Source organism: Heptranchias perlo, unplaced genomic scaffold (genome assembly GCF_035084215.1).
Source record: "Heptranchias perlo isolate sHepPer1 unplaced genomic scaffold, sHepPer1.hap1 HAP1_SCAFFOLD_1067, whole genome shotgun sequence".
NCBI lineage: Eukaryota > Metazoa > Chordata > Chondrichthyes > Hexanchiformes > Hexanchidae > Heptranchias > Heptranchias perlo.
This window is the reverse complement of record NW_027138287.1, coordinates 45,675-57,500: the sequence shown is the minus strand read 5'-3', so window position 1 is coordinate 57,500 and position 11,826 is coordinate 45,675. Positions and strand designations below refer to the sequence as shown.

General features: G+C 61.3%; 1 protein-coding gene across 1 annotated transcript; it reads left to right on the top strand.

The window, feature by feature from the left end:
* The first annotated feature begins 969 nt into the window (after positions 1–969).
* On the top strand, positions 970–10,435 carry LOC137307593 (receptor-type tyrosine-protein phosphatase kappa-like). The gene is made up of 5 exons (XM_067976882.1): positions 970–1,083; positions 2,996–3,121; positions 4,912–5,060; positions 9,209–9,344; positions 9,757–10,435. Exons 1-5 carry the CDS (start codon positions 976–978, stop codon positions 9,844–9,846), a joined length of 609 nt encoding a protein of 202 aa, XP_067832983.1. The 5' UTR covers positions 970–975; the 3' UTR covers positions 9,847–10,435.
* Positions 10,436–11,826: the final 1,391 nt, after the last annotated feature.

Here is an 11,826-nt window from a genome sequence, read left to right as displayed (position 1 = left end):
GCGAGCGAGAGAGAGCGAGCGAGAGAGAGAGAGAGTGCGAGAGAGAGAGCGAGTGCGAGAGAGCGAGCGAGTGCGAGAGAGAGAGAGAGCGAGCGAGTGCGAGAGAGAGAGAGCGAGTGCGAGAGAGAGAGAGCGAGTGCGAGAGAGAGAGAGCGAGTGCGAGAGAAAGAGCGAGTGCGAGAGAGAGAGTGCGAGCGAGAGAGAGAGAGTGCGAGAGAGAGAGAGAGTGCGAGAGTGCGAGAGAGAGCGAGAGAGAGAGCGAGAGAGAGAGAGTGCGAGAGAGAGAGAGAGAGAGAGCGAGAGAGAGAGAGAGCGAGAGAGAGAGCGAGAGAGAGAGAGTGCGAGAGAGAGAGCGAGAGTGCGAGAGTGCGAGAGAGAGAGTGCGAGAGAGAGAGTGCGAGAGAGAGAGTGCGAGAGAGAGAGTGCGAGCGAGAGAGTGCGAGCGAGAGAGAGAGAGAGTGCGAGAGTGCGAGAGAGAGAGAGAGAGAGTGCGAGAGAGAGAGAGTGCGAGAGAGAGCGAGAGAGAGTGCGAGAGCGAGAGAGAGCGAGAGAGAGAGAGAGTGCGAGAGAGAGCGAGAGAGAGAGCGAGAGAGAGAGAGAGCGAGAGAGAGAGCGAGAGAGAGAGAGTGCGAGAGAGAGAGCGAGAGTGCGAGAGTGCGAGAGAGAGAGTGCGAGCGAGAGAGTGCGAGCGAGAGAGTGCGAGCGAGAGAGTGCGAGCGAGAGAGAGCGAGCGAGAGAGAGAGAGAGTGCGAGAGTGCGAGAGAGAGAGAGAGAGAGTGCGAGAGAGAGAGAGAGCGAGAGAGAGTGCGAGAGAGAGAGAGAGAGCAGAGAGAGAGAGAGAGTGCGAGAGAGAGAGAGAGAGCGAGAGTGGGTGTGAGTGTGAGTGTGAGTTAGTGTGTTCGTGCACGGATATTTGTGGTGTTCCTGAGCTGACTCTTCCTCCTACAGTCCTATGGGAAGGCGGATGGATTTATCATGACCCAGCTGCCGCTGGCAGAGACTCTGGCTGATTTCTGGGCGCTGATCTATGATTACAGCTGTGTATCCCTGGTAACCATGAACCAGCCCAAAGATTTAGACCAGGTGAGGCAGTTGTTCTCTATTATTGGACGGAAGTATTTGCTGCCCAGCACAGGTCAGGGGGGCACCTGAAATGAGCCCCTCACCTCACCTAAACCTGCCCGTGTTTGCAGGTCCAGCCGGTCTGCTTCGGCCCACTGACCCTGAGTGCAGCCCCACCCCTTGGCTGGACCTCATGCCTGATACCTGGGATAGAAATCCAGCCACTGGCTTGAGGGCCTCTCACCCCTTCTCCAAAAACAGCTAAACAGCAGCCAGGAGCCTCCAGGCCCTAACATTTAAGCCCCTGGAGTTTCCCCAGGTGGGGTCTCCTGCTCCCCCACCAAGGCCATTCAGCCCCTCAAACCTGTTACACAAGAGCAGGAGGAGGCCATTCAGCCCCTCGAGCCTGTTCCACCATTCAATGAGACCATGGCTGATCTGTCTCCTAACTCCATCCACCCTCCTTGGTTCTGTAACCCTTAATCCCCGAACACATCAACAATCGATCAATCGCAGTTATGACATTTCCAATTGACCCCCAGCCCCAACAGTTTTTTGGGGGAGAGAGTTCCAGATTCCCACTCCCCTTTGTGTGAAGAAATGCTTCCTGACATCACCCCTGAACGGCCCAGCTCGAATTTTAAGATTTTGCCCCCTTGTTCTGGACTCTCTCCCACCAGAGGGGATCGTTTCTCTCTATCCACCCGATCAACTCCTTTAATCATCTTAAACACCTCGATTAGATCGGGCGTGGGGCTCTGATCGGGGGTCTGGGGCTCTGATCGGGCGTCTGGGGCTCTGATTGGGGGTCTGGGGCTCTGATTGGGGGTCTGGGGCTCTGATTGGGGGTCTGGGGCTCTGATCGGGCGTCTGGGGCTCTGATTGGGGGTCTGGGGCTCTGATCGGGGGTCTGGGGCTCTGATTGGGGGTCTGGGGCTCTGATCGGGGGTCTGGGGCTCTGATCGGGGGTCTGGGGCTCTGATCTGGCGTCTGGGGCTCTGATCGGGCGTCTGGGGCTCTGATTGGGGGTCTGGGGCTCTGATCGGGGGTCTGGGGCTCTGATCGGGGATTGTAGCCCCCAATCTGTGCTGCACCAGCTGGGACCCATGGCATGTCTGCTCTTTTATCTTGTGTTGGGTTTATGTAGGCTGGGTGACAGCGAGTTACTGCACTGGCTTTATCCTCTCACACCCAGGTTCAGTTCAGGTTTGCTTTCCACGTGATACAAATTGTCTTCTGACTGACGGTGATACCAGTTCCTGGATTCACGCACCGCTCACCACCGCTCGCCGCTCACCGCTCACCATCGCTCGCTGCTCACCACCGCGCGCCGCTCACCACCGCTCGCCGCTCACCATCGCTCGCTGCTCACCACCGTGCGCCGCTCACCACCGCTCACCACCGCGCGCCGCTCACCACCGCTCACCACCGCGCGCCGCTCACCACCGCTCACCATCGCTCACCACCGCGCGCCGCTCACCACCGCTCACCACCGCTCGCCGCTCACCACCGCTCACCACCGCTCGCCGCTCACCACCGCTCACCACCGCTCGCCGCTCACCACCGCGCGCCGCTCACCATCCCAGTTTGACTGTTCCTGATTGCCATCTTTAGAGGCAAGACAACCAAAGGCGACATGAGGAAACATTTTTTATGCAGCGAGTTGTTCTGATCTGGAATGCGCTGCCTGAAAGGGCGGTGGGAGCAGATTCAATAATAACTTTCAAAAGGGAATTGGATAAATACTTGAAGGGAAAAAATTAGAGCTATGGGGAAAGAGCAAGGAAGTGGGACTAATTGGAAAGCTCTTTCAAAGAGCCGGCACAGGCACGATGGGCCAAATGGCCTCCTCCTGTGCTGTATCATTCTATGATTCTCTAATTCTCTGACCCTGTGACCCTTCGATCCCTGATTCTCTGATCTCTGGTTCTAGACCTACATGGCATTTTGGCCTCAGTGTGGCTCCGCCAGCTACGGCCCTTTCCAGGTGAAGCTGGTCTCCGAGAAACTGGAGCCCGGATTCTCCGTCCGCCACCTTCGACTAAAAAATTTGAATCAGGTAAGAATCTGCCTGGATCCCAGACGGCAGAGGTCGGGGATGGGAGCGGTCGGGGACGGGAGCGGTCCGAGACGGGAGCGGTCGGGGACGGGAGCGGTCGGGGACGGGAGCGGTCGGGGACGGGAGCGGTCCGAGGCGGGAGCGGTCGGGGACGGGAGCGGTCGGGGACGGGAGCGGTCGGGGACGGGAGCGGTCGGGGACGGGAGCGGTCGGGGACGGGAGCGGTCCGAGGCGGGAGCGGTCGGGGACGGGAGCGGTCCGAGACGGGAGCGGTCGGGGACGGGAGCGGTCGGGGACGGGAGCGGTCGGGGACGGGAGCGGTCCGAGGCGGGAGCGGTCGGGGACGGGAGCGGTCGGGGACGGGAGCGGTCGGGGACGGGAGCGGTCCGAGACGGGAGCGGTCGGGGACGGGAGCGGTCGGGGACGGGAGCGGTCGGGGACGGGAGCGGTCCGAGGCGGGAGCGGTCGGGGACGGGAGCGGTCGGGGACGGGAGCGGTCCGAGACGGGAGCGGTCGGGGACGGGAGCGGTCGGGGACGGGAGCGGTCGGGGACGGGAGCGGTCCGAGACGGGAGCGGTCGGGGACGGGAGCGGTCGGGGACGGGAGCGGTCGGGGACGGGAGCGGTCGGGGACGGGAGCGGTCGGGGACGGGAGCGGTCGGGGACGGGAGCGGTCGGAGACGGGAGCGGTCGGGGACGGGAGCGGTCGGGGACGGGAGCGGTCCGAGACGGGAGCGGTCGGGGACGGGAGCGGTCGGGGACAGGAGCGGTCGGGGACGGGAGCGGTCCGAGGCGGGAGCGGTCGGGGACGGGAGCGGTCGGGGACGGGAGCGGTCGGGGACGGGAGCGGTCGGGGACGGGAGCGGTCGGGGACGGGAGCGGTCCGAGGCGGGAGCGGTCGGGGACGGGAGCGGTCGGGGACGGGAGCGGTCGGGGACGGGAGCGGTCCGAGGCGGGAGCGGTCCGAGGCGGGAGTGATCAGGGAGTTAACTTCTTCACAGAGAGTTAGGAGGCCGTGGGATTCACTTCCGGGGTTAGTGATTGAGGCAGAAACTGCGGCAACATTCAGGGTCAGATTGGAGGGGTGGGTGAAGGAACAGAGGTTGAAGGGATATGGGGACAGGGAGGGTAAACACAGACAGGGAGTGGTGGGGCGAATATTTCTGTGTTATGATGATGATATATTTTCTATGATGGTGACCCGGAGGAGGGGGTGGACCAGAGAGTGAGCTGGAGGCTGATTGAGCAGGTGGTGGGCCTCTGGGGGTGTGTCTGGGGTCTGTGGGGCTGGGGGTGGTGGGAATGGGAGAAACAGTGTCTGGGTAATAGAGTAACTCACAGAGTGGGACTTTGTCCCTCTTTGTATGAGAGGCCTCAGTCTCTCCCAGAATCGGGAATGTTTCTGCCCTGACTCTGTGCCCAAAGGCAGGTCCTGTTGTCTCCACATGTGCAGAAAGCACAATTTCCCAGGTTACACCAGGAAGATTGTGGGAGTCCAACTGGGCCGATGATCACCTTCAGTCTCGAAACTAGTGGCTTCAGTAAATCAGTGGAACAAGTGGAGGACACATTTCAAATGCTTTCTCAGAAAAATTTCATTGTGTGTGTGTGTGTGTGAGTGTGAGTGAGTGTGTGAGTGTGAGTGTGTGTGTGAGTGTGAGTGTGTGTATGCATGTGGATGTGTGCATGTGCTGAGTGTATGCACGTGTGCATGTGAGACCGAGACCGAGGGTTTGCCAGACAGGAGCCCTGATATCGACACTGACCTGACCCTCCATTTCTTTCCTGCAGAAGACTCAGCGCGACATTAAAATGCTGCAACTGGACAACTGGCCAATGGGGACCCCTGTCCCACAATCCCCCGACACCATCATCCGCATCTTACAGGAAGTGGAGACTTGGCAAAAAAACATCGACAAACCCGTGCTGGTCAGCTGCTGGTCAGTGAACAGAAGCTCAACTGGACAGATCACAGCCCGTCACACACACAGAGCTCCCCGTCACTTACCCCAGGGAGGGGCATCGATCCCCCCCGGGGAGGGGCATCGATTGATCCCGGAGAGGGGCATCGATCGATCCCGGGGAGGGGCATCGATCGATCCCGGGGGAGGGGCATCGATCGATCCCCCCCGGGGGAGGGGCATCGATCGATCCCCCCCGGGGGAGGGGCATCGATCGATCCCCCCCGGGGGAGGGGCATCGATCGATCCCCCCCGGGGGAGGGGCATCGATCGATCCCCCCCGGGGGAGGGGCATCGATCGATCCCCCCCGGGGGAGGGGCATCGATCGATCCCCCCCGGGGGAGGGGCATCGATCGATCCCCCCCGGGGGAGGGGCATCGATCGATCCCCCCCGGGGGAGGGGCATCGATCGATCCCCCCCGGGGGAGGGGCATCGATCGATCCCCCCCGGGGGAGGGGCATCGATCGATCCCCCCCGGGGGAGGGGCATCGATCGATCCCGGGGGAGGGGCATCGATCCCCCCGGGGGAGGGGCATCGATCGATCCCGGGGGAGGGGCATCGATCGATCCCGGGGGAGGGGCATCGATCCCCCCGGGGGAGGGGCATCGATCCTCCCGGGGGAGGGGCATCGATCGATCCTGGGGGAGGGGCATCGATCGATCCCGGGGGAGGGGCATCGATCGATCCCGGGGGAGGGGCATCGATCCCCCCGGGGGAGGGGCATCGATCCTCCCGGGGGAGGGGCATCGATCGATCCCGGGGGAGGGGCATCGATCGATCCCCCCCGGGGGAGGGGCATCGATCCACAGCTCCTGGTGACCCGTTCACCTTTCTCCATCCATGAGCGGCAATGCCTCGGGGTGGGGGTGGGGTGGTTAATACTGAGGAGGAAAGTGACAAAATACAGGAGGACATTAATAAACCTGCAGAATGATCGTGTAATTGGCAAATGAATTTCAATATTGATAAGAACATAAGAAATAGGAGCAGGAGTAGGCCATTCGGCCCTTTGAGCCTGCTCCCCCATTCAATATGATCATGGCTGATCCTCTATCTCAATACCATATTCCCGCTCTCTCCCCATACCCCTTGATGCCTTTTGTGTCTAGAAATCTATCCAGCTCCTTCTTAAATATATTCAGTGACTTGGCCTCCACAGCCTTCTGTGGTAGAGAATTCCACAGGTTCACCACCCTCTGGGTGAAGAAATTTCTCCTCATCTCAGTCCTAAATGTCCTACCCTGTATCCTGAGACTGCGACCCCTCGTTCTGGACCCCCCCCAGCCAGGGGAAACATCCTCCCTTTAAAATAATGCATGGATTTGATAGGGTAAACGTAGAGGAAATGTTTCCACTTGTGGGAGACCAGAACGAGAGGTCATAAAAATAAAACAGTCGCTAATAAATCCAATAGGGAATTCAGGAGAAACTTCTTTACCCAGAGAGTGGTGAGAATGTGGAACTCACTCCCACAAGGAGTAGTTGAGGCGAATAATATAGATACATTTAAGGGGAAGCTCGATAAACACGAGGGTGAAAGGAACAGAAGAATGGGGAGAGGAGAGAGAGAGGGGGCGAGGACGGGGAGAGGAGAGAGAGAGTGGGCGAGGACGGGGAGAGGAGAGAGAGAGGGGGCGAGGACGGGGAGAGGAGAGAGAGAGGGGGCGAGGACGGGGAGAGGAGAGAGAGAGTGGGCGAGGACGGGGAGAGGAGAGAGAGAGGGGGCGAGGACGGGGAGAGGAGAGAGAGAGGGGGCGAGGACGGGGAGAGGAGAGAGAGAGGGGGCGAGGACGGGGAGAGGAGAGAGAGAGGGGGCGAGGACGGGGAGAGGAGAGAGAGAGTGGGCGAGGACGGGGAGAGGAGAGAGAGAGTGGGCGAGGACGGGGAGAGGAGAGAGAGAGTGGGCGAGGACGGGGAGAGGAGAGAGAGAGTGGGCGAGGACGGGGAGAGGAGAGAGAGAGGGGGCGAGGACGGGGAGAGGAGAGAGAGAGGGGGCGAGGACGGGGAGAGGAGAGAGAGAGGGGGCGAGGACGGGGAGAGGAGAGAGAGAGGGGGCGAGGACGGGGAGAGGAGAGAGAGAGGGGGCGAGGACGGGGAGAGGAGAGAGAGAGGGGGCGAGGACGGGGAGAGGAGAGAGAGAGGGGGCGAGGACGGGGAGAGGAGAGAGAGAGGGGGCGAGGACGGGGAGAGGAGAGAGAGAGGGGGCGAGGACGGGGAGAGGAGAGAGAGAGGGGGCGAGGACGGGGAGAGGAGAGAGAGAGTGGGCGAGGACGGGGAGAGGAGAGAGAGAGGGGGCGAGGACGGGGAGAGGAGAGAGTGGGAGAGGACGGGGAGAGGAGAGAGAGAGGGGGCGAGGACGGGGAGAGGAGAGAGAGAGGGGGCGAGGACGGGGAGAGGAGAGAGAGAGGGGGCGAGGACGGGGAGAGGAGAGAGAGAGGGGGCGAGGACGGGGAGAGGAGAGAGAGAGGGGGCGAGGACGGGGAGAGGAGAGAGAGAGGGGGCGAGGACGGGGAGAGGAGAGAGAGAGGGGGCGAGGACGGGGAGAGGAGAGAGAGAGGGGGCGAGGACGGGGAGAGGAGAGAGAGAGGGGGCGAGGACGGGGAGAGGAGAGAGAGAGGGGGCGAGGACGGGGAGAGGAGAGAGAGAGGGGGCGAGGACGGGGAGAGGAGAGAGAGAGGGGGCGAGGACGGGGAGAGGAGAGAGAGAGGGGGAGAGGAGAGAGAGAGGGGGCGAGGACGGGGAGAGGGGGCGAGGACGGGGAGAGGAGAGAGTGGGAGAGGAGAGAGTGGGAGAGTGGGAGAGGAGAGAGGAGAGAGTGGGAGAGTGGGAGAGGACAGAGTGGGAGAGGACGGGGAGAGTGGGAGAGGACGGGGAGAGTGGGAGAGGACGGGGAGAGTGGGAGAGGACGGGGAGAGTGGGAGAGGACGGGGAGAGTGGGAGAGGACGGGGAGAGTGGGAGAGGACGGGGAGAGTGGGAGAGGACGGGGAGAGTGGGAGAGGACGGGGAGAGTGGGAGAGGACGGGGAGAGTGGGAGAGGACGGGGAGAGTGGGAGAGGACGGGGAGAGTGGGAGAGGACGGGGAGAGTGGGAGAGGACGGGGAGAGTGGGAGAGGACGGGGAGAGTGGGAGAGGACGGGGAGAGTGGGAGAGGACGGGGAGAGTGGGAGAGGACGGGGAGAGTGGGAGAGGACGGGGAGAGTGGGAGAGGACGGGGAGAGTGGGAGAGGACGGGGAGAGTGGGAGAGGACGGGGAGAGTGGGAGAGGACGGGGAGAGTGGGAGAGGACGGGGAGAGTGGGAGAGGACGGGGAGAGTGGGAGAGGACGGGGAGAGTGGGAGAGGACGGGGAGAGTGGGAGAGGACGGGGAGAGTGGGAGAGGACGGGGAGAGTGGGAGAGGACGGGGAGAGTGGGAGAGGACGGGGAGAGTGGGAGAGGACGGGGAGAGTGGGAGAGGACGGGGAGAGTGGGAGAGGACGGGGAGAGTGGGAGAGGACGGGGAGAGTGGGAGAGGACGGGGAGAGTGGGAGAGGACGGGGAGAGTGGGAGAGGACGGGGAGAGTGGGAGAGGACGGGGAGAGTGGGAGAGGACGGGGAGAGTGGGAGAGGACGGGGAGAGTGGGAGAGGACGGGGAGAGTGGGAGAGGACGGGGAGAGTGGGAGAGGACGGGGAGAGTGGGAGAGGACGGGGAGAGGAGAGGACGGGGAGAGGAGAGGACGGGGAGAGGAGAGGACGGGGAGAGGAGAGGACGGGGAGGGTTCAAGGAGGGGGTGAGGATTGCGGGGATGATTGGGGAGAGGATTGGGGGAACAATTGGGGGGAGGATTGGGGTGAAGATTGGTTGGAGGATTAGGGGATGTGGGGAGAGGATTGGGGAGAGGATTGGAGGGGAATGCGTAGAGGATTGGGGTGAAGTTGGGGTGAGAATGAGGGAATTGGATGGAGGATTGGGGGGAATTGGGGTTAGGATGGGGGGATTGGGGTGAGGTTTGGGGAGAGGATTGGAGGGATTGGGAGGGGATGGGGGGGATGGGGGATTGGGAGGGGGTTGGGGGAGTTTGGGGGGGATTGGGGGGGAGGATTGGGGTGAGAATGGTGTCTAATTGCACTGGTCTCTCTGTCAGGGATGGGGCAAGTCGCAGTGGGCTCTTCTGTGCTGCCAGCATCGTGTGCGAGCAGATCAGACGGGAGGGACTGGTGGATGTGTTCCAGGCAGCGAAAACCACAAGGAGCAGCCGGCCCCAGGTCATAGCCACGGCGGTAAGTGTTCCACCGGTCGCAGGTCATAGTTCACTAAGTCTCAATGAGTGCAACACGTGTCAGTCTGGGTCATCCCGTTGCTGCGGGACCCGAGGTTCGTCGACCCCATCGCCACGGTGACCCGAGGTTCGTTGACCCTGTTGCCGCGGCATCCCAAGGTTCACTAACCCAATTGCCGTGGTGACCTGAGGTTCATTGACCCTGTTGCCTCAGTGACCCGAGGTTCGTTGACCCCATTGCCATGGTGACCCAATGATTGTTGACCCCATTGCCATGGTGACCCGAGGTTCATTGACCCTGTTGCCGTAGCGACTCAAGGTAGTTGACCCTGTTGCCGTAGTGACTCAAGGTTTGTTGACCCCGTTGCCGTAGCGACTCAAGGTTTGTTGACCCTGTCTTCTCTTGTTCCCAGGCCCAGTACACGTTCTGTTATGAGTTGGCAGAGACCTATCTCCACATGCAAACTCCAAATTACCGGGAGACCAACGAGCGACCCCATTAGGAGACCAAAGGACCCCATTCGGAGGCTGATATCTGGAGCGGTCTGAATCGCTCCCTCCGTCGTTCGACACAGACTGTCCATTTGTATTTAGATAAAGTGAGACTCAGGGAGAGAGTCTGGCCATTCGGCCCCTTTCCCCAGTGCCAATCTCTGCCTCGTCGTCAGGCCCAGGATATCCCTGTATTGTCCCCACCTGCATTGTATATGGAAAGGCATCGCAGGGAGATGGAGAGCAGGAATTACACGGTCGGTGGGGACCAGCGACCTCGTTCTGTCAGCTGCTCTGATGTGTGTCGTTCAGGTCTGTCCATAACTGTCCCATCAGTCTGTTCCATAACACCACAAACTGTCCCACTCTCACAGATTGCCTCACCCTCATCATCATTGCCCAGTTTACAAGGTATGTGCAGACAGGGGCCGTCTAGACCCACGCACTGTGTGCAGACAGGGGCCGTCCAGACCCACGCACTGTGTGCAGACAGGGGCCGTCCAGACCCACACACTGTGTGCAGACAGGGGCCGTCTAGACCCACGCACTGTGTGCAGACAGGGGCCGTCTAGACCCACGCACTGTGTGCAGACAGGGGCCGTCCAGACCCACGCACTGTGTGCAGACAGGGGCCGTCCAGACCCACGCACTGTGTGCAGACAGGGGCCGTCCAGACCCACGCACTGTGTGCAGACAGGGGCCGTCCAGACCCACGCACTGTGTGCAGACAGGGGCCGTCCAGACCCACGCACTGTGTGCAGACAGGGGCCGTCCAGACCCACGCACTGTGTGCAGACAGGGGCCGTCCAGACCCACGCACTGTGTGCAGACAGGGGCCGTCCAGACCCACGCACTGTGTGCAGACAGGGGCCGTCCAGACCCACGCACTGTGTGCAGACAGGGGCCGTCCAGACCCACGCACTGTGTGCAGACAGGGGCCGTCCAGACCCACGCACTGTGTGCAGACAGGGGCCGTCCAGACCCACGCACTGTGTGCAGACAGGGGCCGTCCAGACCCACGCACTGTGTGCAGACAGGGGCCGTCCAGACCCACGCACTGTGTGCAGACAGGGGCCGTCCAGACACACGCACTGTGTGCAGACAGGAGCCGTCTAGACACACGCACTGTGTGCAGACAGGGGCCGTCTAGACCCACGCACTGTGTGCAGACAGGGGCCGTCTAGACCCACGCACTGTGTGCAGACAGGGGCCGTCTAGACCCACGCACTGTGTGCAGACAGGGGCCGTCTAGACCCACGCACTGTGTGCAGACAGGGGCCGTCTAGACCCACGCACTGTGTGCAGACAGGGGCCGTCTAGACCCACGCACTGTGTGCAGACAGGGGCCGTCTAGACCCACGCACTGTGTGCAGACAGGGGCCGTCTAGACCCACGCACTGTGTGCAGACAGGGGCCGTCTAGACCCACGCACTGTGTGCAGACAGGGGCCGTCCAGACCCACGCACTGTGTGCAGACAGGGGCCGTCTAGACACACACACTGTCAATCGTTCCCTTTTAACCCCTCAATACCGTACATGTAGAGGAGACATTGATGCAAAGAGGCTCCAATGTGATTTAGACAAGTTGGGTGAGTGGGCAAGAACATGGCAGGTGCAGTATAACGTGGATAAATGTGAGGTTATCCACTTTGGTTGTAAAAACAGAAAGGCAGATTATTATCTGAATGGCGATAGATTGGGAAAAGGGGAGGTGCAACGAGACCAGAGTGTCCTTGTACACCAGTCGCTGAAAGTGAGCATTCAGGTGCAGCAAGCAGTTAGGAAGGCGAATGGTATGTTGGCCTTCATTGCAAGAGGATTTGAGTACAGGAGCAGGGATGTCTTACTGCAGTTATACAGGGGCCTTGGTGAGACCACATCTGGAGTATTGTGTGTAGTTTTGGTCTCCTTATCTGAGGAAGGATGTCCTGGCCATGGAGGGAGTGCAACGAAGGTTTACCAGACTGATTCCAGGGATGGCAGGACTGACG

What these genes read in the sequence shown, in the direction of transcription:
- LOC137307593 (XM_067976882.1), top strand. Translation starts at nt 976, where the DNA reads ATGACCCAGCTGCCGCTGGCAGAGACTCTGGCTGATTTCTGGGCGCTG. An exon ending in AGCCCAAAGATTTAGACCAG is followed by an intron (nt 1,084 to 2,995) that starts GTGAGGCAGTTG and finishes CTCTGGTTCTAG; the next exon opens with ACCTACATGGCATTTTGGCC. An exon ending in GACTAAAAAATTTGAATCAG is followed by an intron (nt 3,122 to 4,911) that starts GTAAGAATCTGC and finishes TCTTTCCTGCAG; the next exon opens with AAGACTCAGCGCGACATTAA.